General features: G+C 36.1%; 1 protein-coding gene and 1 long non-coding RNA gene across 7 annotated transcripts; one reads left to right on the top strand and one right to left on the bottom strand.

Moving 5' to 3' along the window:
- Positions 1-1,317: 1,317 nt before the first annotated feature.
- On the bottom strand, positions 1,318-21,508 carry nrgnb (neurogranin (protein kinase C substrate, RC3) b). Of its 5 annotated transcripts, none has more exons than XM_087283350.1 (7): positions 21,296-21,508; positions 20,971-21,143; positions 19,296-19,366; positions 19,153-19,199; positions 16,474-17,893; positions 8,505-8,703; positions 1,319-2,102 (listed from the first exon to the last, which is right to left on the bottom strand). In XM_087283350.1, the coding sequence occupies exons 2-7, from the start codon at positions 21,122-21,124 to the stop codon at positions 2,053-2,055; spliced, it is 1,941 nt and encodes a 646-aa protein (XP_087139476.1). In that variant the 5' UTR covers positions 21,125-21,143; positions 21,296-21,508; the 3' UTR covers positions 1,319-2,052. The 5 variants fall into 5 exon arrangements, with proteins under 5 accessions (NP_001074129.2, XP_087139476.1, XP_087139478.1 ...); XM_087283352.1 differs by having other exon boundaries at positions 8,551-8,703; XM_087283349.1 differs by having other exon boundaries at positions 21,476-21,508.
- On the top strand, positions 21,502-26,053 carry LOC147833671 (uncharacterized). Of its 2 annotated transcripts, none has more exons than XR_015509369.1 (6): positions 21,502-22,890; positions 23,136-23,279; positions 23,997-24,113; positions 24,206-24,247; positions 24,593-24,716; positions 25,058-26,053. It is a non-coding gene; the product is annotated as an uncharacterized LOC147833671 (long non-coding RNA). The 2 variants fall into 2 exon arrangements; XR_015509370.1 differs by having other exon boundaries at positions 21,516-22,890; positions 24,593-24,674; positions 25,058-25,194.
- The last annotated feature ends 348 nt before the right edge of the window (positions 26,054-26,401 follow it).

Genomic DNA, 26,401 nt, shown 5'->3' with positions numbered 1-26,401 from the left:
AGGCTTTAGCTACTTTTTATTGGAAATAGTTGGCAACACTGCAAATAATGGCTAATTAAATGTACATACTTTATTTTGTGAATTTATATGCAGTTTATTTACAAAAATAATGTACAGAAATAAAAAAATATCTAATGAGAAGTGAAGTTTGTTTATAAACTAATTTCGAGAGGATCACGTGCTTATGATTTATCACGGCCGGTCTCGTATTAGCTAATCATTATCTTCCAATCATATGAGCCTTAAGCTACTACAAAGAACCGCAGTTTTCAGTCCACATTATCTTCGTTTGGAAGAAACCCCCCTTCCTCCCCTATTCTCCTCCTTGACATTTGATTGGGCGGCACGGTGGCCCAGTGGTTAGCACTGAGAGCCTCACAGCAAGAACACCACTGGCCTAGTTTCGCCTAGCCGGTGGGAGTTTCTGTGAGGAGTTCGTATGTTCTCCCCGTGTTCGCGTGGGTTTTCCCCGGGCTCTCCGGTTTCCTTCCACCATCTAAAGACATACATCACGCTCAAGAACCATGCATGCTCTAGCCCCTTCTCAGATGTTCCCTTAGCTATCGCAGTCGGGGAGTTCTGAGATCCACCGAGCTCAGGCTCCCCTCCAGCTCTGCGAACGGGGGGGAGCCCCGGGCTCGAGGATCCCTTGAGCTCGGGGCTCTCTCCCGGGACAGCATGCCAAACAAGCTTTGATAGATCATTGGCTAAGTGTGAACTCTTGAAAGAGAATGTTTTGAGATTCAGTGCTACGGCCCCATACCTGAAACTGCTTAGGGCCCCCAAATCACTAAGTCCACCCCTGATTGTTATATTTTCTAATTCTCTTTTAAGATATTGAATTAATTTGTATTTTCTTTTAGCAATATTTTTACTTAACATGAACTTTTATTAGTATTTTTTAGATGTTTTTATTAGTATTAGTATTTTTTTTCTAATGTTTACCTCTAACGAATTAGACATTGCCTTCAGTTCAGTTCAATACTGCTCTGCCACATGTGCATTTATCAGAAAAAGCACATATACCATAACGGATTCAATAATGTTATCACTATTAATGGCCTAAAGGCTGCTTTGATAGAGCATGTGGCAGTTTGACCTTGATAAATGACTGTCCAGGTCTCATTAGCGCCGTCCTCCAGCTGTGAGCCCTCCAGTGAGACGCTCCAGTCGGACTAATGAGACTGATGTGTGGCCTAATATTTCAATTTTTGCTGCATATCAATACAACTGCCTGCACTCGTTACCAGACTCTTTATATAAGGGCTTTAAAAAGATGACCCCTAACCGCATGAAATCATTTCTGACGCAGGCAACACACGTTTCTCAGCTTTTATTCGCTTTTTCAACTGACACAGAGCTTAATGATGCTGACGTCCACATGCAAGGTGATCTCGGCTATCGCTCATTAAGCTGCCACAACTCAATTTCTAGGCTTCTAATGATATGCACTATACCTTAAAAGACTAAGGATAGATAATTGTACAAATAAAAGCAAGAAAAATGAATGATAGTCAATCTATGCCATGCCATTAATGCTGCTTTGGAAGCTCTGATTTCTTTTTTTTTCAACATAATACGAGGAGCAAACCAAACAAACCATTCAACACAATTAAAAACAACTTGCTGGCATTCTATGTTATGACCGATAAATAAATTTCACATCTTATTGTGATAGTGGCTACATGGTCAAATCCAGGCGATCATAAAGAAATTACTATAGGAAAGGAATATCAAGCAACACAAAACTCAATCATGATGCATTATTTTAACTCTCGGACTGAAGAAGCTTGTGTTAATTTCTACACCATCCATTCTCACATTCATATAAATATCAAATATACAGTATACAGATGCCTTTTTTGTTGGGATGCAAAAGCATGCTGGAGCTGATATACACCCGGACTGGATAAGAAGCGGAGAATAGAGAAAAAGTTCACACATCAGATGACATATCCAGCCTATTTTTACTACTTTTTTTTCGACACACACACACAAAAAAATAATCCCTGGAGAAAGCATCCAGTAAGCCATCCACTTTGAGAAGGGTCTTCACTGTTCTGGTCCAGATGTGCCGTCTGTCTCTACTCCGTCTGTTCCTCCTAGTTGTAAAACACATACACTTATTAGGTTTATGTATCTCAGTTTGTCATTTAAAACTAAAATTAATAATCAGAGTGATCGATTATTAAGTGACAGGATGATGATGCAACACATTACAATTCTTAAAAATATATACAATTGTAGTCAGAATTATTAGCCCCTCTGTTAATTTCCCCCCCTAATTTCTGTTTACCGGAGAGAAGATTTTTTTCAACACATTTCTAAACATAATAGTTTTAATAACTCATTCTAGCAACTGATTTATTTTATCTTTGCCATGATGACAGTAAAATAATATTTTACTAGATATTTTTCAAGACACTTCTATACTGCTTAAAGTGACATTTAAAGGCTTAACTAGGTTAACTAGGCAGGTTAGGTTAATTAGGCAAGTTATTGTATAATGAGGGTTTGTTTTGTAGACTATTGAAAAAATATATACCTTAAAGGGGCTAATAATTTTGACCTTAAAATGGGTTTTAGAAATGTTTAAACTGCTTTTATTCTAGCCGAATTAAAACAAATATGCCATAATGCCATCCGTCTACAGAGATTTCTCCCTACAGTCTATTACAGTCTACAGTATTTCTCTGTTGCCGTCGGTATTGTGATGGGTGCCAGGTGTCCCAGCATTTACCCTGAGACTTTATGGAATAAAAAAAAGGAGGCAGAAACTATTTTGCTCTTCCTATCAGCCTTTATGCGTTTCTCCCAAGTGCTGTAGACTACAGTACATACATTTTAAAGGGCACATAGGTTACCCCTTTTTTCATATTTAATATAAGTCTTTTGTGTCCCCAGAATGTGTCTGTAAAGTTTCAGCTCAAAACACCCATCAGAGTATTTTTTATAGCTGTTTTAAGTGTCTGTATTATAGCTGGGAAAAGGTTGATGCTGTTTTTTTGCACTGGGCCTTTAAGGTGAGTTATCCCCATTTCTGTGTGTAGTTTGCATGTTCTCCCTGTTTTCGCGTGGGTTTTCTCCGGGTGCTCCGGTCCGTAGTGTATGAGTGTGTGTGTGTGAATGTTTCCCAGTTATGGGTTGCAGCTGCAAGGGCATCTGCTGTGTAATAATATATGCTGGATAAATTGCCGGTTCATTCCGCTGTGGCGACCCCAGATTAAAGGGCCATGACACCCCCCTCTTTCGGTTAAAGTCTACTTCAGAATTTTTTCAAAAGATGCATGATTAATGGGCGTGGAGCTCCGCAAGCATTGGGCAGGAGTGGGCGTGGCCAGCAGGGGAGAAGGGGAGCGAATAACTGCTGTTGTCAGTTAGCTTAAAAAATGAGACAAACCGTGAGGAGACGCATGAGTTTATAGTTTACAAAGTTAAAATGCAAAGAAATGAACAGTGATTTAATGCCCTGCTACATTTGTTATTCGTAATTTCATATACACAAAACCACAATTTATATCATTATAAAGATAATCGTGTTCATGTAAACACTATAATTGAGGACTTCTCCCTCAATCCCCGTATCCAGCAGACTCAGTGCAGCAGGTCTCCTGACCCGTCTATTTTAACCATTAACCCTGCTGATAATCTGGAGGATTTAGGCAAACACAGCAGCACGGCGATGTGTGTGAATGTGAACGAACTCCTGATAAAAGACAGCGTCCGCCATTCTCCAATTCTCGTGCTGCTCTCCCGACAAAAATGCTAGCAGCACACACACAGCTTTGCTGTATGATCGGCCCTGACAAGATCGCGGGGGAAAGCATGCAACAAACCCCGTGGATGATGGAAACAAACGCATATGAGCCTTCTTGAACGGCTAAATACTGTGCCGTGGTTTCCGTGTCTCTCAGCTCGGGCTTGACACTGGCAGGTCTGGCAGGTCTCATGAATAATTAAGCAGCCGGCTCTTCTCATAGGATAAGAAAACTCCGCTATGAATAATAATGAGAAACCGACGCGTCATCATTGCACTTGCAGTTCTGCGCTACGTCGCCGATTTTGATCCCGCCCCAAAAATCATTTTAAACCCGGAAGCTGAAATTAGCTGACAAAAGCTCAAAATTATCCAGTTTTCCCCACAATTAAAGTTGACAGGTGCTAACATTGTCTTAACTAATGCTCAACACACACGCATCTGTTAATATAAAAAAAAAGTTCTCTGGGGTGTCCTGAACCTTTAATAAAGGGACTAAGCCAAAAAGAAAATGAATGAATGAATTCGATTGTATTCATTCTTCCTTTTTATGCACAAACAAGTCTGCCTAATTTGTTTTGTCCCAATAGAAAATACTTTCTTTGCTCAAACTATAATTCCTCAACACAAAGCATTGAAACACACTGTAAAAAGAAATGGAATAGAATTTACACTGTAAATAGAAATCTGATTCAGTGGAAATATCTCAAGATTTTTGAAGGTATAGTTGATCTAAAAATGAAATTTCTGCCGACATTTACTAATGTTTCCAATATCCTTTATACTAACCGATTTTGTGTTTAACAAAACAAAAAACCCAAACTGGTTAGAAAAGTCAATGGCTGTTTCTCAATTTCAAGAACGCAGAGAATGGACTTGCGTTCTCGTGGAGAGTTGTCTTGCTCGGTCACCTCGGAAGAACGAACTCGAGGGATCATGAGAACACAGAACACGTCCTTTAAAAATGAGATGTTGTGTTCTTCCTGATGGTCACATGGCCTTCACGTATTTGTAACGGTAAATTATTTAAACATTACATCATTCATACAACCATTTATTGGTTCCCCTTTTCAATATTTATATAACAAGCACAAAAACCTTACGAATATACTTTGCACAATACAAATAAAACTGATTTTAATATGAATTTCAGCAAATAAACACCCTTAATTGGTTTATGCCTTTATTAAAATTTTCATGGTAATGTTTTTATAATTGTATTTAAGGGTTTTCCACCTTTAATCAGATGAGACAGTGGAGGTTACAGAAAGGAAAGTATTGGGAGCTGAGAAAAGGGAAGGGTCAGCAAAAGACCTTGAGCCAGGAATTAAACTGAGGTCGCCGTGAGCACCATGGGTCTATATGTTGACACACTTAACTAGGCTATTGGCACAGACATTAATGGTAGCATTTACTTTCACCGTCTTATTTAGGGAAACTCCTGAGATAAATAAGCTATATCTCTGAACTTTATGAATAAACAGGGATAGAATGCAGTGCTTCCCTCCTCCATTATCCAGCCACAATGACCTCTGGGACTTCTCGAGCGAGTTTTGTGCTCAAGTCTGCATCCTTGCATCCTCAATATCAAGAATGCATCCGGGAACTTTCATGTGTCCTCCGTTCTTGCGGTCTTGAGTTTTGGAACTGAACTTTGATGGTTGATGAGGATGTGAAACCCTGCCGATCATATACCACCAAATCCACTCCAAGCAGAGATTAAACCAGCAACCTTCCATGTGGAAGTCGGTTTTTCTACCATGAAGGCTAAAGACCATGGCCTCTAGCGTCTGTCTCTAGAGCACCTTTAGCAGTCAAAGGAATGAAGCTGGCCTCTGCTTCAAAAGCTAAATTAATTAAGTTTTGCACACAAACATGAAAAAGTATTCCTCACTGATCCTTTAGCAAATATATTTTTCTAGTTTTATAGTAAAATTAAAGCAATTTGTAACATTTTCTAGAAGACAAATTTAAGAATACGTTTACACGGTGTTCTAAAAAAAGTTTTACAAGCAATCCTTGACTAAAAATGCTGCATTGTTCATGCAAGGCAAACAAAGTAAAAACATTTTGTACTGGCATTCACCACAATTTGACACTTATTGATGGATTTTGGCAGAATATGAGTTGATCTCATCCTGTCTTTTATTTTTGTCCGAGTAAAAACAGAGCACAGCCTCGTTTTAGCGATGCAGATACACCTGAGGATAAAAATAACACTTTCATACATAAAATGCTTAGCAACCGAGAACTGGGTTGATGTTGCTCGGGAAAGGCCTAAATTGGGCACAGAGGTGGGGTAAAGCAGAGCAGCACAGCTGAAGGAGAGATATTTGGGCCCGGCTGGAGGTTGGAAGGACACCTTCATTCTCATTGCTTGCCCCACTTTCCACATCAAATGGCCAGATCTAGTCTGTTCCTCCTCAAAGGACGACGCAGCTCGTTCAACTGGTAACATTGACGCTATTGTCTTTCCATCAGTTCTGGCCTATTTGTTGCTTCAAAGTAAAATCTCAGCTCATCTCTGGGGATCAGCAGCTCAAGAATCATTTGCATACTGCATACTGAGCTGGGGGAAACAGTTTACCCAGCATCTCAAGAAAACAAGGCAATTTTGCGCAGGACAAAATGCATCACCCGAAAGAAAAATGAAAGGGGCACGAATCTGCGTGAGGCTTTAATATTGAGTCTTGGAATTGTGGAGGCTTAAACCACCCACAAAAGAAAATAGATTTGAGAGATCTGTGTCTCAACAAACTGAGATAATACAGACTACAGAGTGACTCCACGGGATCTCTGTAAATTGCTGAATGGAATCTGAGATGGTTGCAATCTTTGAACAATTAGGGAAAATGACAGATGTGCTCGTTTATAATTGCTTAATTAAGAGAATCATTATCCTAAGCACTCAGAAAGTGATTAAAAAGCACATGCACGCATGTCTCATTATGTTTACTCAGTATAAAGATATCCCTCGTTAAACATAATTAATGGACTTTTTTATTAGGTTTCATTAAGAATTTGATGTTAAATGTAAATGTTAGTCTCCAGAAGAAAAAAGCCAATTCATTATCACTATGGGGAAATGGATTTTTAATAGTAACTGATGAACATTTAAAGAAAAACCTTATGTGTGTTGATTATTAATAAACTGTTGAACCCACTTGAATAATTGATTTGTAAAGCAATTGTGTTTAATAGAATATATAGAGGAAAACTACATTACCCATGATGCACTGTAAATAAAAATAAAGTAAATAAAACATGCCAAATGAGATCTTTAAATACACAGACTTCCATAAAGCACCCCAAATGGCATAATATATTGTTTCCTTGCACTTTTTAAGATAATGAAATGTTTGTATATACAGCTACTGAAATTAAAATAGTGGTTTTCTCTGTCCTTTTGTTTTATTTACTACTGATTATATTTCTTCTGAAAATGAAATAAACATGCAATTTAGACCTTTATGTTTGCATATAATAAACAGGTATTTTCAGAAATGGCTATATACATTTTAGATAACACAATGGTTTTGTGTATTAAGATTAATAGTTTTCATTTTTGAAAAGTTAAGAAGTTTAAAAAAAATAATAATAATAATAATTCCTCACATTTATATAGTGTTTTTCTAGACACTTAAAGCGCTTTATACATTGGGGGATCTCCTCATCCACCACCAGTGTGCAGCATCTACTTGGATGATGCAATGGCAGCCGTATTGCGCCAGACCATACATCAGCTAATTGGTAGAGAGGAGATAGAATGACGAAGCCGATTATGATATGAGGATGGTTAAGAGGCCATAATGGACAGCGACAAGTGGGCAAATTAGGCAAGGATGCCGGGGTTAAACCCCTACTTTTTTCAAAGGATTTTTAATGACCACAGTTTGACCTTGGTTTAATATCTCAATCAAAAGATGGCACTTACTGAGCAGTATAGAGTCCCTTTCACTATACTGGGGTATTAGGACCCACACTGAGTGCAGGTTGAGAACCCCATGCAGGCCTCACTAACACCACTTCTGGCAGCAACCTGGTTTTCCCATGTGATCTCCCATCCAGGTACTGACCAGGTGCAGCCCTGCCTAGCTACAGTGGGCGCCGTTAATAATTGATTGTCAATCACTACATATCAGTAGTCATTTGTTATTTTGATCATATATTCTGAAAGGTTTAAATAACAAATTTAAATGGACAGTTTCATAATTCTCTGTCATTTTCTATTCAGTTGTGCCATGTGAAGTGAATGATGGGATTTCAGTTCTTTCCTATTAAAGCAGTTCAGTCCCAGTTTTCCCAGAATCTTTGCCTATTTGTCTGGTGTTTTTTTTTTTGTCTTCGATTTTGAAGGGTTTTACGTTCCATGTTTATCTTTATCACTTCATCAAAGACTTTATTAAAATCCATATGTGAAAAACGAATGGGGAACAACACAATCTCAAACCCAGAGCTGCTTTGAAAAATTGTGTGGGCACTAATGCACTTAATAATGAGTGCAATATTTCTTTATTTTTTGACTCTAAATTCTAAGTACACAGTACAGAAAAGGCGAATCAACACACTCTTCAACTCTCATTAAAGTTCAAAGCTCTAGTTGTTTACTTCAGATCTCAAAGCCAAATTCTGTTAGGGCTTTTGAATGCCTCGCCAAACTGAATTGGATGAAATGGCTGGCGACCTCTGCGCCTTGTGGAAGGGTGTTGAAACTACTGCTCTTGTACTGTTGGGGACAGTGACTGACCTGAGTCCCCTTGGCTGCCGTTGAGGGCCTCACCACTGCTGCTCACCTCCTCACCGGGCTTTTCGCCTGGTTTCATCTTCTTCCGGGTCATATGACCACGGAAGCCGGCCTGAATTTTGGCGGCCGCTTTATTGGCCTCTGGGTCATCCAATGGGATGTCCATAATATCCTCTTCCTCTTGTGGCTGGCTGCATTCCTCCTAACAGGGAAAAGGAATGAACAATAAATTCAAAACCAACACTGAGTTTGCTGCATATTGATTTTGTGCTTGCTTAAACTGATTCGGCTTATCCCTTAAAGTCTTATATTTCACCACAGTGGGTTTAGCGTGATGTATCTCCTGCCTATTTAAGCCCCTTTGCAATGAATCACTATCCATCAGCTTCACGGTATTTCAGTGACCATTTTTCCTTGAAAAACAACTGAAGATTCTGCAGAAATCTTATTTAAGGGGCTTTCCAATTGCATGGTACAGTATGGTTTGACACGGCTTGACTCACTTCAGTTTGGTTTGCATTTCCACTGCAGTTTAGTAAAGTAAGTGGCTTTATCTCTATTGTTCACATCATTGTAAATGCAACAAACAAATGTATGACAACAAACCAACCCACAACACAGAGGCCAGGGATGCTACCAATATAATGGTGTTCTTGTGTAGTGGCTGCAGCTGACTATTTAAATATAATGAATTTGGTATCTCATTCTAAAAATCTAGTGATGATAGGGATGATTCTCTCAGACTTATTGCTGCTGAATACATCAATATGCATACGTCATGTTTTTGGAAATGGCCCGTCTGATACATCAACCAAGATCGTACTAAAAAAGGTATCAGTTCTGGGGATGGAGCTCAGTGGAAGGCCACCAAATGTGAGCCATAATGAACAAAACTGCACCGTACCATGCAATGAAAATGCACCCTAAGTGTTTTAGTCATTAAACACTTATAAATTATTTAACTAAGATGATTACAAAAAGAAAAATAGCGTGATTTTTTTTTATTGTTTTGCACAAATACTTATTTATTTACATTATTTAGTATATTATTTTTCTGAATATGTGGAAATAATTTAAGTCATGTTGCTTCTCAAGTTTGTATTCCCAATGTATTTTGATTTAGGAATGTTTTTATATTAAACTATTTTGAAAAAATCCTTCATTACAGTTTAATGCAATAGAAGAACCATTTTTGGTTTTCCAAAGAACATTACAGTAAACATTTTACCCACAATTTTGTAAATGGAAAGGTCCACTGGATATAAAAATTTCTTAATTAAATACCAACAAAGAAAAAGTAGGAAACCCATTAAGCATACCTACACTGTAAAACCAAACAAATCTAAGGTAACTCAAACCATTTGAGGAAACCGATTGCAACAACAAATCATTTAAGTTAAAAAAAACTAATCCTAATAAGTACTGTGAACTTTATGCATTTGAGTAAACGAAGCAATTTAAGCACAGTAAAACCCAATAAATGAAGAGAACTCAAATCATTTGGGGAAACCGATTGTTACAAACCATTTGAGTTAAAAACTAGTCTATATGAGTACTTTGAACTTACTCCATTTAAGTTGAAGTAATGAGGTATTTAAATAACTCATGTTTAACTCTCCAACATTGAGTTCAAAACTCTTTTCAAATGAATAGAATTAACTTTCAGTCAATTTTGAGTTAACTACACTCATTTGATAAAGCTGTTAAGTTTAACAGTGTAATGATAATGAACAACAACAACAAAAATAATAATAATAATAATAATAATAATAACTCTTTTATTTGAACAACATAACCACACAGACATTACGAAAACCAACTGTGACCATCTTCCTGCGCTCTGTGAAGCATGTCAGCACACATCAACAAACAGTGTGTGTGGTGGGATGTGATGTTATTTGTCTCATTAAGTCTTCCTGAAGCTGTGAAACCACATGCTTTCTCCCACCACAACTTAGCATATGTAAAACGGCTCAGCAGAGGCTGGTTGGCAGTCTTTAAACAGCCTGTGTGAGGGTGATGAGCAGAAGTCCATTGTAAAACCTTGGTAGGAGCATGTCCACCCACTTTTGAACCAAGAATCAGCCTCATTTCACATTAACCAAGTATTTTGCCAACATGCTCATATGTGGCCACAGGCAGAGGCGTTCCAAAATACCCAGTAAATACGCATTTGTTCATTTTATTTGCCTCTGAAGCTTTGCGCTACCTATATGGACAACCTCTAATGAAAATATGCAGTTACAAGAATGTCTGAAGTACACATAAATATGATTCAAAATATTTTAAAACCAATGGGTAATCATTTTGCATATGCAAATCAAACAGCATGCTGAAATTATTGGCATCCAAGCACATACAACTAATTACAGAATTAACAGAATTAAACTTTGCATGTTTCATCAGACAATTAAATAGACAGTGCAAAGATAAATAATGTGATAAATAAAAAGAAAAATAATGTGTAAAGGTTGTCAAAAGTGGATTAGCAATGTCAGCCACACTTTTTTTCATTTATTTATTTTGCACTTTAAAAAAAAAAAATTACTTAATCCATTCAGGAATTATAGCCACACACCCTACATTCTTAATGGGCTTTATGGTGTACATATGAATGCAACCTTTTTTATTAATATTGATGAATTATGATTAATAACAAATTATTTTAAAATTGCCAAAACCTATTATTACAAACAAAAATAGAACACTTTTACGTTTATAAAAAAGAAACAATGACACTACACAAATATTATACTTAGGATATATACTTTTTTTTATTACAATACCTTAGGATATATAGCGCCATCAAGAGACTATTTAATATAAATGTTCATTCAGTTTATACGCACTTTTTGTTTTTTGAATGTTCTCATGCGACTACTTATGCCATCAAATGAAAAGTAACCATGCTAAAGTGTAAGCAAAAAGTAGCCGATGTATCTGATGATAAAAGCACAAACAATTTCTAAATTAGCATGGCCAGTGAATAAACTTCCAGAATGCAAACAAGTATTACAAACGTCTCTGTGTTCTATTTAAGCAAATTATAAGTTAAATGAAGTTTCCATGATATCAAATGTGCTCGCATTCAGGATAGTTATTTATTATATTCTTTGTAAACAATAATTAAATTGGTCAGTACTTACGATATGACAATCCATGACGCGCAATTACACACGCTGATAAACGTGTTCTCGTCTTATATGAGAGCAACAGAGCGTAAACCTCCTCACAGGGCAAATGCCTTGGACGAATAACGCCTTTTCTCTAACTATCCTTATAATTCACAGTCCTTCAGGGTGGGAGGATGGAGAGAGTGAACGCGCACGCGCGCGCGCGCGCGGAAAAGAAGAGCGCGCGAGCATCATCTCTCTGGCGCTGTCAGTCAGAGCAAGCTGTGCCCGTTACAAATATATATATATATTAATGCTGACGTTTACAGCGCCATTATTCTTACTGTCTTGTTACCAAAACCACCAGAGATAATTGATTTAACCTCAGAAAGAAGAAATGAGACATGCACGGTTCCGATCAATTATATAACATCACTTCAAACATACACAGTTCAAAATATTCCCTGAGGGCTATCATTATATATAAGAAAACACTAGAAGCAGCACCACACATCTCAGTCAGTCCCACACAGTCAGTGCCTCCTTCAGCCTGTGGCAATATACTGTAGAGTAAGACAAACAGACAGTAAATCCATTGCCCTTTATTTCTAGAACACGCGGCTGCATCTCCTGCCTCCTACCCTACCAAGATTAAAGCGAGAAGATGCAGCTCTGATGTGCTGTAACTATATCACTTCTCTTTTCTTGGCATCTGTTGGATGTGCAAGACTAGGAGCTAATGAAGTCGCTTCACAGAGCACTGAAGTGTTAAAACAGAGTTTCCAAGAAGAAGATGAGGTGACTTTACAGTCGAGCCGGAGATTGATGATAGCCATGAATATTGTTCCTGAAAATAGAAACTACACGATTCCCTTGCTCCTCCTACAGCGTATAAAGTCATTGGACAAGAGTTGATATAGGTCAGGTTAGATGACCTACATTGAATCAGGAGGATGAGAGCTTTGCTTTTAGTGTGCGTCTCTAATTAACCCCTACAGAACTCTAAACACTCCACTTCGGACTGTGGATTAGAAAATAAGGCGGCCAATAGAGCACATATTCTGTTTTTGGAAATATATCACACAATTCCAAAATCTAGATCACTTTCTCCCTCGGATAGATGGTCGGTAAATTGTTTCCATGGAAACACCACCAAATCTGTCTCCTTCGAACCCCTTTAAAGCTCATATATATTCTTTCTGACCTCTTGGTGAAAGACCTAAATCTTTTTAAATGTCCCTGATATATGTTGTGATCATTTGTTTGGGTCTGTAAATGCTATAGGATGTAAGTATACTTTCAGCTGTTTTTTTACCCTCTTCTGGTCTTGTACTCACCAGCTGGACTATTTTAGGGACATCTTCAATCACTGTTCTCCAGAGAGGTACACAGCCATGCTGTTGATCAGACATGTCCTTGAAGATTGTATTTTTACTTTTAACTTGGGACAATAAAGGAAACAGTCTGATTCCATAGTTGGTTGAGGAATGGCTGGTAATTTTTGCCATTAGGAAGAGCCGCTAATGAGACAGCAACACTCCAGATGGACCACAGTCCAAGCAATGATTTTGAGCACAAGCTGTAATCATTGCCTTGCATTTGCTTAATAGAAGCTATGCCACATAACATCAACGTTCTTACTTGTAGCACTGAAACAAGTCTTTTATGTGAAGCTGCTTTAAAATCACATGTATTTGGATCCATATATTAAACTGAAAGTTAAAGAGAAAACTTCAGGAAAAAAATAATTAGGTCATAATTATGAGGAGCTATATAATTATTTTTCATGCTGTGATACTTTCATTCATTCATTCATTTTATTTTCGGCTTAGTCCCTTTATTATTAATCTGGGGTAGCCACAGCAGAATGAACCGCCAACTTATCTATTCATCCATACATTGATTTATTTTCTTTTCAGTTTATTCCCTCAGCAGAATGAACCGCCAACGAATCCAGAAGGGTTTACGCAGCAGATACCCTTCCAACTGCAATCCATCACTGGGAAGCACCCATACACACCCATTTACACACATAAACTACGGACAATTTAGCTTACCCAAATTCACCTATACACCATGTCTTGGACTTGTGGGGGAAACCGGAGCACCCGGAGGAAACCCACGCGAACCCCGGGAGAACATACACACTCCATACAGAAATGCCAACTGACCCAGCTGAGGCTCAAACCAGCGACCTTCTTGCTGTGAGGTGATCGTGCTACCAACTGCACCACCGTGATGCATTCCGTGATATTAATTTGTCATCATTTTTTTCACTTCATGTAAATATATGCTCCATTCAGCATAAGATATATTTCAAGTAAACAACAAAACATTTCTGACCTGTACAGTACTCATGAAAACATATATAACTCCTGGTTTCTGCTCTTATTCACTCAGACCAGGAACAAGGTTCAGTCTTGCATGACTTTATCTCATGGTGCAATAAAATGAAACAAGACCTGAATGTGTCAAAGACCAAAGAAATGCTCATTAGCTTTGGCAAAAAACACCTGCTCTCCAAAGGGTGGTCTTAAATGACACACAGGTCATGGATGTGGAGGAATATAGGTACCTCCTAAGAACAATAAATGACAACAGGTTGAAATTTGATTAAAACACACATACAATTATTAATAAGGCTCAACAAAGGCTGTTTAATGTAGAGAGAGTTATTCTTAAGACCTTTTATAATTCATTTATTGAACGTATTTTGTCCTTTTCTTTTATTTGTTGGATTTCTTTGGTAAAATACAAGGAGACAGCACACACCCCTTATTTTGAGTGAATGCCCCCCTTGGGTTACGTCTAAGGACAATAAGATGTTCCACAAATCCTTATAAGTTTACTTTTGTGCCTGAAGGAATTTGGTTATGTAAAGTGCATCCAGAAAGTTTTCATAGCACTTCATTTTTTCAACTGTTAGAGCCTTATTCCAAAATGGATTCAATTAATTTATTTGCTCAAAATTCTACACACAAAAACCCATAATGACAATGTGAAATAATATTTTTTTTTAACTGTTGCAAATTGACAAATTACATGTACATAAGTATTCAAAGCCTTTGCTGTGAAGCTCTGAGCTCCGGTACATTCTGTTTCCACTGATCATTCTTGAGATGTTTCAGCAGCTTAATTAGAGTTCACCTGGGTAAATTCAGTTGATTGGACATGATTTGAAAAGGCATACACCTGTCTATATGACGTCCCAGGGTTGACAGTGCATGTCAAAGCTCAAACTAAGAATGAAGATAAAGAAATTGTCTGTAGACCTCTGAGACAGGATTGTCTCGAGGCACAAGGCTGGGGAAGGTATAAACTTTTCTGCTGCTCTGAACTTTTCTGCTGCTCTGTTCCAATGAGCACAGTGGCCTCCATCATCTGTAAGTGGAAGATGATTGGAACCACCAGTACTCTTTCTAGCTGGCCGGCCATCTAAGGCAAGTGATCAGAGAAAAAAGGCCTTAGTTCAATAACCCGATAGTCACTCTGTCTGAGCTCCACCGTTCTTCTGTTGAGAGAGGAGAATCTTACAGAAGGCAAACCATCTGTGGAGCAATCCACCAATCAGGCCTGTATGGTAGAGTGGCCAAACGGAAGCCACTCCCCACAAATTCTCTGGTCTGATGAGACAAAAATTTTACTCTTTAAAGTGAATACCAGGTGTTACGTTTGGAGAAAACCAGGCAGCGCTCATCACCAGGTTAATGCTATCCCTACAGTGAAGCATGTTTTTCAGCAGCAGGAACTGGAAGATTAGTCAGGATAGAGGGAAAGATGAATGCAGCAATGCACAGAGACATCCTGAATGAAAATCTGCTTCAGAGTGCTCTTGACCTCAGACTGGGGTGACGGTTCATCTTCCAGCAGGACAATAACCCAAAGCACACCGCCAAAATATCAATAACTTGTTGAATGTCCTTGATTGGCCCAACCAGAGCCAAGCTCTAAATCCTATTGAACATCTCTGAAGAGATCTGAAAATGGCTGTACACTGTCGCTTCCCATCCAACCTGATAGAGCTTGAGAGGTACTGCAAAGAGGAATGGGCAAAAATTCTGAAAGACTGATGTGCCAAGCTTGTGGCATCATATTCAAAAAGACCTGAAACTGTAATTGCTGCCAAAGGTGCATCAACAAAGTATTGAGCAAAGGCTGTGAATACTTATGTACTGTACATGTGAATTTTCAGTTTTTTTTTATTTTTTAATAAATTTGCAACAATTTCAAAAAATATTTTTTCACATTGTCATTATGGGATATTGTGTGTAGAATTTTGAGGAAACAAATGAATTGAATCCATTTTAAAATAAGGCTGCAACATAAAAAAATGTGGAAAAAGTGAAGCGCTATGAAAACTTTCAGGATGCACTGTAATAAATGTAGTTAATCAATGGATTATTATTAATAATTTTTATATAAAGGATTATTTATTGAATTTATTATTATTATCCTTTTTTCTTTCTTATTTTCTTTTAGTTTTTTTGTTTGTGTACTTGATGTTAAGTGTTGGTGTTTATTGTGTTAAGTGTGTCATTCTTGTTATATGTGAAGCACCACCATGTCAGAATGAAAACCCTAAAGGGGATTATTAAAACTTTAAACTATAAAAGAATATATGATCATGATTTTTTTTAATAAATATTTTTAATTATTTACAATAATAAAAACATCTTGCTGATACTGTAACAGGTTAAATAGAATAGATTAAATGATAGTTTCATACTTAGCGGATAATTATAAAAATTAATTAGTATTTTAATTGATTCCTGTTTTAGATTTGTTAATATTTAAATCCAAATCATAGATGAAGCTTTTTATTTCACAATAAATGTACATTATGTTCAAAAATCCCTTACCTTTGGTTCAGAGATGTCAGTATTCTCCAGGTTTTCACTTTCAAGTGTCATTTCTTGGATTTTATCCCTTTGCTCCTCCAACTGATCCTCTTGATCTACATCATTCTCAGTATTTTCAGTCTGTTCTTGTGACTCAAAAAGTTCTTCATTGACAACCACTGTTTCGTTCTCTAAAGGCTCAGGATTGGCTTGTTCTGCTTCAGAGAAAGCATCTTCCTCTGGTTCAGGATCATGATTTCCTTCATCCTCAGTTTTTTCCTCATTTGGCTGAAGCACATTTGAAATGTCCAGATCCATCTCTTCAGCCTCAAAGCCATCACTGTCAAGATCACTTCCTTCATTTACATTCTCTGTGTTTAGATCTTTCTCAAAAGCGTCAGCATTTAAAATCTCGTTGCTTGCTTCAGCTTCACTGTCGTTCATTTGGGAAACAGGTTTTGGAGTTTCCAAAAAGTCTTCCTCATTTAACGCATCTAGAATTTTAGAAGTATTCTCTTCGTCACTGCTGTTTTCAGCTTCTTCCTCACCTGTACGAGTGTCGCACTGATGGTGAACTTCATCTAAGACATCAACGACTTCACTTTTACTGTCGTGTATTTCATCACTGTAGTCAACGTGAGTGTCTTTCATTTCCATCAGCGATCGGCTATTGATATCAGAAGTTGAATCACCTGCATCTTCAACAAAGTCATTGGTGCTTGTGTACTCATAATTGGTCTCTTCTTGATCTTCATTGATTGCATCTTCTGATTCCTGCCCTGCTACACTTTCAGTTATGTATTTTTCAATGGTGCTTTCAGTGGATTCTTCTGCATAAACCTGCTCAGTGCTCTTCTCTTCTGGGTCAATGTCTTCTAATAAATTATCAGCAATTTCTGACACTTCCTCTTCAGGATCTTCAGCATCATCATCATCACCATGATCAGACATTTCATTAGCTTGTTTGCTTGCATCTTGTTCAGTGTGTGAATGTATTTCGTCTTGTGATTCAGATTGGTCTTTATTCAGGAACAATGGTTTTGGGCTAACCAACTCTTCTTTGCTCTTGCTGGATTCAGACTGGAGGTTTATCTCTTCAGCACAAACATCCACATTTGCATGGCCACCAAATGAAGGCAGAGGTGTAGGCTCAAGTTCGGATCTGCAGATGTCAACATCTACTTCTTCTTTTGCAACTTCTGATGTTTCTCCTGGAATCTCATTGGTGTCTTTTAGCTCTTCAGCACATTTATCACCATCTGCTGTTTCTGCAGGGAGAATATCTTCAGCATGTCCGCGTTCCTTCTCACCAGATTCCTCATCAAACTTCTTATCTAAATTGACCTCACTGCCAACTGAATTATCAGTGTCGAGGTCTTTTAATGCAGAGAGCTGAGTCTCGTTGTTTCCCAAAGTTTCAGAACTCGATTCTGCGTTGATTCTAAAAATTGAGATGTAAGAAGCCATGGAGAGTTTTATATGCAGTAGTGATTAATAACGTGAGTAAATACAACACAAACATGTACAACAGGAATAATAAATGGATCCTAATGTATAATCCAGATGCATATCTGTGCTCTGACATTATCATCAATCTTCCAAAAGCTGCCCTCGGCTTGATCAAATGATCGAAATCCTGTCTATTAGATGGAGAGCCTCCTGCCAAGCTTCATCCTACTATAGCAGGGGCTTCCAATCATGTTAATGGAGAGCCAACATCCTGCAGAGTTTAGCTTCAACACAATTGCTTGGAAGTTTCTGATGAGTCCGAAGGCCCTGATAAGCATGTTCAGAGACTTTAAATAGAGTATGAGCTAAACTCTGCAGGACACCACTGTACTTATATAAAAGAAATGATTAGTTGATTGTAATTTAAAAAGGTGAGTAAACCTGTTGCTTTTAAAGTGATTAGTTGACTTCACGCTCAAGAAAAGAGAGTAAACTTGTTGTTTTAAAATGATTAAAGGTGCAGTGAAGTGCTTTGTATTTTTTATTCTGTGTTTGACGTAACCTCAACTGAAAAATGAAGAGAGCATGGCACATTTGGTAGCTCCTCCCCTTTTAAAAAAACAGCCAATAGCCAAAAACATTTTGTTTTCAATGAGAGTGGTTGAGTTCAAGAGCATCAAATGAAAATAAAAAAGAAGCATTTGAAGCCTTCAGAAGGGGGCCGGGCATGCTAGATACTAGAGAGCATTTGATTGGTCAAGATTTGATGAGAAACTGAAGTAAAAACGATTTAGGGAAGTGACAAACTGCAAGCTTTGGATATTGGTTTTATATTTTCTAAACATGAATTTTGTCACTGTTTTGAAACACACTAGCAAATAGATATCCTTAAAACCAAAAGACTCATACTAACATCTAAAAAACGCTATTTTAATTTTGCGAGACCTTTAAGTAAATTAACTATGTGTCTAATTATAACAGAACCTAGTTACAATGGGTTTAATAATGCTTTATTAAAGTAAACTTGTCGCTTTTAAGGTCACAGGTTTAAATACTTTTTAAAGTAAAGTAACTAATCGTTATTTAGAGTGTACTCATTCAGAAAAAGGAAAAGCAAACAATTCAAACCTATTAATCATTTTCAATTTCATTGTCTAAACTTTCTGTCTGCAGTCACAGCTGTTTCTCTGATCTGGCAAACATCTGGGAAACTGAAGAAGTGAAATCACACTTTCTCACTTTACAACAGACCTTGTGTTTATTTTGGGTGAAATGATGTTTCCTTGTAATGATGTTCCCTGTTTTGAGAAGAACAAACAAAACATGCACATTAGAAAAAGTAAATGTAATATATGAGGTTCATAAAGTCTTATCTTTTTTTTCACGCAAGTTACCTTAAATGAGTGATTGTTGTAGAACCTGTCTTCCAACTTGGCACCCCACTCTGCTGGGTCAAGACCACTTTCTTTAACAAAACAAAATGATTGATTAATTTCCTGTTTGTGGTTGGTTGAGATGTGATTATCTTTTCAAACAATTATTTGAGATAACAGTGAAAATATATAAGGGTTATATACAGCTGCAATCATAATTATTAAACCCCCTGAAGCCCCCTTGTTTATTTTTTCCCCAATTTTCCTAAAGGCTTAACTAGGTTAATTAGGTTAACTAGGCTGGATAGGGTATTTAGACAAGTTATTGTATAATGATGGTTTGTTCTTTAGACTATCGAAAAACATATAGCTTAAATGTGCTAATAATTTTGACCTTAAAATAATAAAAACAATAATAAAAACTGCTTTTAATCTAGCCGAAATAAAACAAATAAGACTTTCTTCTGAAGAATTTTTTTTATCAGATATTCTGTGACAATTTCCTTGCTCTGTTAAACATCATTTAGGAAATATTTAAAAAAGAAAAAAAAATCAAACTGTAAATAAGGGCCAATCAAGAAATAATTGTCAAAAAAAGAATTTACTGTTAACGTTTATGTCATGCCAAAATATTTCTTCATTAGTTTCAAACATTTAAGTGGACAAGTTGATGCTTATTGTATTTCTTTGGAGACAGAAATAAATAAATGAAAAATGTATATTATATTATATTTTATACTACAGGGCTCTTGAATGCCTGATTCTAAATTGGCTGATAGACATTCAAAGCTGTGCAGATAAATGCACAGATAAAGTAGTTCCAGGCAGGTCTTGGCCAAGTTAATGTTTCAAATCACTAATGAATCAGATTCATGAATTATCACACTGTACAAAAAAAATGGCCTGGTTGCCTTGAATTTTTAAGCTGAATTAAATTAAACTTATGAGTCCATTGAACTTATATTGTGTTAACTGACTTAAAACAACTTGCATAACTTATACAATTAAGTTAGAAGATGATTAACTAGTAAGTTACAATGACCTAAAAAATATGCTGTCAGGACAAACTGATCATATATTTTTTTACAGTTCACTAATGATCAATGAGTTCAGGTATTCCATAGCCTACAACAACAACAACAACAACAACAACAACAACAACAACAACAAAGGCTATGGATGAGATGTCTAAGAACCTTGTCCTATAAGCCAGAGCAATTTAAGGACACAAAATGACAAATGTCTTGAAATACAGCATCTGAACAGTGTCTTCATGTGTGGTATAAAAGTGGAATAATTGTCTCCAGTCTGTTGAATTGTTCACTGTAAATAATTAAACAGCTCAACATCACTTATTCATTCCACATTATATTCAGGTTTGCTGTTTTAAGTCAGTACAAAAGACCAAGATTAAAGATAGACAAATTTAAAGTAATAAAATATTGTTTTCACAGAACAAAGTAACATTGGCCTATTAAATGAGATTTTTCATAAGTAAAAAAGCCAATTATTTCTTAATCAACAACTCAACATTTATGATTGTGACAGACCTGTTCATTATTTTCAAGAATTCCTTAATATAATGGGTGTGCAATAGTTGCTGCAACCAAAATCCTTTCTGCCTTTACCAGAGGCATATGGCTATATAAACAATCACTTCCTGATGACTATTAAACATCAGGATCGTCTCAGTCACCTTCTCTGGCTTTGAGCAGCTCTGTGAAGTAGACAGCAGCAAAAGTGGCGATGTCCTCTGGCTGCTCTCTCAACACTTCTCTGGTAAGACCCTCTAATAAATTCCCAAAGCCTCTTGGGATGCGCAGGTGTGTGTTGGAGAAGGGAACAGCCATATTACACTGCACTTCAGCTCTGAGTTTAAGAAGAGCAAAGATACGTTCATTAAAAATATATGGCGCCGACAGGCTAATTTACAAGGTAAAACACTGACAAATGTTGTGCTAAAAACTAAAGGAAAGACTTTTCTATTATGTTATATACAACACTTGTGTTGTTAAACGCACATTTTCTTGTTTTGTTTAAATATTTTAAATAATTTTGATGACTTTTTATATTAACCATATGTTAAAGTACAAACTATTACGGCATATCCAACAATCCAATACTTGTGTTAGTGTTGATATAAAAGTACATGACTAGTAGGAACACAACAAACAAACAGAAACGTGCACAATGACCCTTACCGTTCAAAGCGGAGTTAAATGTTGTCATCCGTTGCCACGCAACTGACACGTGGGTCCAACTAACGTTACTACCGAAAGCAGGTAGGCAGCTTTTTTTGTAAACATTAGCACATAATACAAATGTAGACATTTTATAATACACTCAATATTAAGGTGGGTAAGTTAATATTAAAGTAGTAGGAATGCATTATGACAACAACAATAAAAACTTTTTAAAACAAAAATGAAAATAAATTTTAAGATGGGAGGAAAAACAATAATTACTCTAACGTTAGGTGAATATTCCAGCCGTCTGGGGATTTTGCTTTACTTTAACGTTATAGTTCAACAGAAGTAAATTACAAATAACGGCCTATACAGCATTTCTCACTAATACATCCTTGACAAAGAACATTTACGTATAACTACCAAGTTTAGAAACTTGTTTTCGGTCGGCAGTTTGGATTGGTTAATCATCCTCAGTCAACCTCTTTTTTAAAAAAAATTATTATGGGAAAAGTGAGCATATAGGCCTACAATCAAAGTACATTATGAAGAAAATGAAAAAAAAAAAACATTTTGAAAAAAGAAAACATCAACAAAAACAAAAGAAACAACAAAAACAAACAGAAGGGGTATATACATCTCATATTGAAGAAAAAGATTATATAATTTACAAGTTTCAGTTGTTTTTAAAGCCCTTTTTTGTAAAAGAGTTAATATGTACTGCATTTCAATAAGCAAAAAATAAATAAAGTTTTTGGTTTGAAAATTTATATTTATGTATTTAAAATTTTTGTTAATAAAATAAGAAGATTAAGAAAATATATTTTCTTTTTATGGAAAGCTTCTGTTTTATAATTAACAAAACCAAATAAAACATTTTCCCATTGTAAGGAAAAGCCTTTATTAACTTTCTTAGTTACAAAAAGAGAAAAATCTTTCCAAAGGTAATTAGATTAACTGCATTTCTAAAAAAAAAATAAGTGAACTAGGGACTCTGGGTGATGCTTACAAAATGAACTTTTGCTTACAAAAATATATGTTTTTATAGTGTATTCACTGGGTATGTACTATGAATAATTCTAAATGAAACTTCTTTTATCTTATTTGTACACTGTTAGACATTTCTGTAAATTACACAGTTAATTACTGTATTTCACCCAGTGTAATACTGCAAATTCCTTTTACGGTAAATAACTGTATTTACCGTTGCATTATGGGAATTTAGTGTGACGTCGAACAACATATACAGCGATGTACTGTATTTGTAAAAATTCGTGTATTATACTGTATTTTCCACAACTGCTTCAACGCCACCTTGCGGCGATTCGACTACTCTGCACCACATTTTGCCTGAGGACCCTGGAGCAATTCTGGAGGACAATTTATTAGTGTGCCTGAAGAACATACTGGATTTAACAAACTTTACTCTGGTAAGCTGAGGCAGTGTTTCATTTTACAGAATGTTTTGTGGACGAGAATAGAACAAAGTAAAGTATAAAGTTGGCTATTATTATTTTCTCTGGCTTGGCGTTATTTCGCCCATTTGAGAAATATATCATCTATTAAGATGTTACCTTTATTTAATTTATTACATTAACACTACTATTACTTTAAATAAGACTGTTTATGACTATTAGCCATTGTTCTCGTCATATCTTTTTATTTATTTACATAGGAACCGGTGTTGCAGCGGGTTTTGGTTTAGGAGGGAACCAGAGGTATGCAGACAGTTTTGGAGGACACTTATCACGAGACAACGGTCCGGCAGAGAGTGTTTTCCCCCAGAAGAATATGAATGAAAGACCATCAAATAATCCAGGTAAAAGCGCGTCTGTCTGTGCTGACAACACTCGACATTGATTTGAGCACCTCTATTAGCATATGTTTGCTCGGCAACATTGGCTGAAGCGATCTTAAAATGGTAATGTTAACTGTTAGCTAAACTGAGCTAAGTTTATACTGAATTGGACTCAAACTCATTTTAACGTGCAACGTTTAACTTATATTGATTTATACTTTATATATATTAGATGTTGTGAACTTATTTTTCTCTGGTTTAGAGTAACTTATATCGTTAGCTTGAGAAAATAACATCGCGACGTAACCTATAAGAACGTTAACGTAAATCTACAATATGCATAGAGGTAAAGTTGGTTTTATATTCGCACATTCGTTCATTTAGAAGACTCTTACGTTATACTGTTTACCATGTTACTTTGAATATTCGATCAGAATTAGCATGCCAGTATGACTTGAAATCAACATTAACACTGTTTATTTGACCGTGAGCATGTTGTACTTTGATAGTCGTTAGCTGCTAAAATGATTTCACTATTTAGAGTTTGCAAATAATACTTTTATGAAATTAAATTATTAAGGGGGAAGTCTGAATCTGCTAATATAAAACCAACTTTACCTCTATGCATTATGCTAATAACCACCTTTTTGCTATTTATTGTTTGCTAATTATTTTTTTATCACAACTCTTGACATTTGGTTTAACATAATTGTTACCATTATATTTTTTTCTGTTTAGATATGGCACGAGCACAGCACCAGGTTTTGTCTGAAGAAACAAACAGCATTTCGGAGGAACATCTTGATCAGCACAGCCTTATGCTTAAAAAATAAGCAAGACCAGTAAGCAACCAAGGTAAACAAATAAAAAAAAAGTTGTGTGGAGGTTGTGGATTGTAGCATGGTATTCTTATCTGTATTTTTGGCTTTTTTATGGTCTCAATATAGAATACTGGGAGCCTGCCTGTGCAAACTGGACCTCATACAACAGTAAGTACTGTACATCTATTTGTTTCTCAATATAGTAACATTACTTTTAATACAAAATGTGTCACATGTTTAGTTGCTAGCTAAATAAAAAATCTTTTTCCCTTTTTTATTAAACCATTTAGTAGGGTTTTTTTTCATCTTTGTTTATAATATTTTTGAGCAGATTGAGGTCTGTCATGGGTCAGACATTTTAAAATACAATAATTAGTATTGGGATACATGCATTTGTCTATGTATTAAATGTCTTTTTCCCCATTTCATGTTGCCTAAATATTTTGTAATATTAAATAATAAATATTATTATATTAAATAAAATAATAAAAATTTTTGTATAAATAATTCCAGAGGATGAAACAAAATGCACAGCAACAACCAGAGTGAGCCAGAAGAAGGCAGGAGAAGTAGTGAATGACAACCATGAACAACAGTGTTATCCTTCTTTCACCAGCTAACTGAGAACTTGGATTAGGTGAGACACTCTCAATAGTTGTATCAGTATTCAGTCTGTTTTAGTTTATTAGGAATACATAAAACAAATAGTCTAATCTGTCCTGCTGTGAATCAACCCATCACAAATGCTACAATGTTTTTGTAAAACCTTGTTAGGGGAAAAAATAAACAGGACATTCTGGTTAGTTCTCTTTTAAACATGGTAGTGAGCAGGTTATGAGCAGGAGCCAGTTGCTCAGTACCAGCTGAAAACTAGCCCAACCTAGCTGCCATGCTTCAAAATAATTAACCAGTATATGATTTATTTTTTTTTATACAAGCTTCTTCTATGCTTATGTTAGTCTGTTTGTCCTTATCCAGAGTTCTTCATAATCCTGGACTGGGCCAAATCCTGACCAGATGCTGTGGTGGTCATGGAGGAGTGAATCCTAAAAGACACACGTGATCAATGAGTTTCCGCATTGATCCAATGGGCCAGCCTGACCACCCACTGGTGAACTTTCAAGCCTCCGGTGCCTAGACTGCGGCCTTGCACAAGTTTGGCTAGAGGAGAACTGGTCGTGCCCAACTGAGCCTGGTATCTCTCAAGGGCTTTTATTCTACACTTTCGTCAGTTGGTGAAGTTTCTTCCATGCCACTGTCGCCACTGGATCGCTTGGCTACGATTGGTGGATCGGTGGATTTGCTCTTCAGTGTTTGGACTTTCAGCAGTGACATTTACTGCTTCAATTCTGAAAACTGGACTGAAGCAGCTTCAATTTACAAGAACTTCTATGTTAAGCTGCTTTGACATCATTGATCTACATTGTAAAAGTGCAATAGAAATAAAGATGAACTGCATTTGAATATGTGAATTCAGACCTTGTTGAGCATTTGACACCAGAATTAGTAATATTTTAAAGTTGTGTTGTTTCTGAGTCGGCTAATAGTTACAAATATTTATTTTTCCAACAATATGCAATTCAGAAGTTTAAATTTTTATTGTACATGTATGTTCTAGTGCTTTGTGTGATTTATTTATTTTTAATGTGTTGATTTTATTGCTTAATGTAATTGTCACACATTTTCCTTAAATGCTTTAAGCATTATTAATGTTTTAAAGAATGGAATATTTTGTAATTGTGTCTGGTTTAATGTCAGTAGTACTTAGTACAATTGGGGTTTTTTTTCTCAACAATATGCAGGTCAGACACTTAAATTAGATTTGTACATGTATGTTAATGTGCTTTTTCATTTTCAATGTTTTTTTTCTTAAAATAAAATATTTTGAATGATTGAAATGTAATGTTTTTACACATTTTTAAGCTTGTTTTAAGCATCTCCAATGTTTTAAATAAAGAGTGTTTATTTTGTTAATATTTTGTAATTGTGTCTTTTTTAGGTCTATAGTATTAAAATAATATTAATAAAATAATATTATAAAATATTTAGGACAAAATTAAAAGGTTTAAATTAAAAGTAGCTAACTGTTAACTTAGGTTTTTACAGTAGTTAACCATTTTCAGACACTACAGTAACATGCTGTAAACGGATTTACAGTTGTATACTGTAAATCTAAAATACAGTAACTTACTGGCAACAGTGTTGCCAGTAAGTTACTGTAAAAACCCTTTGAAATGTCTAACAGTGTAATTAAGTAGCTATTTGGGATGAGCCATATTTTTCTCTAATCAATATCAGAAACAAAAGAATTCCAATAAAAAG

Source organism: Danio rerio, chromosome 15 (genome assembly GCF_052040795.2).
Source record: "Danio rerio strain M-AB ecotype USA chromosome 15, GRCz13ab, whole genome shotgun sequence".
Classification (NCBI taxonomy): Eukaryota; Metazoa; Chordata; class Actinopteri; order Cypriniformes; family Danionidae; genus Danio; species Danio rerio.
Note: the sequence above shows the minus strand (reverse complement) of the source record. Positions and strands in the feature narration are given on the sequence as shown.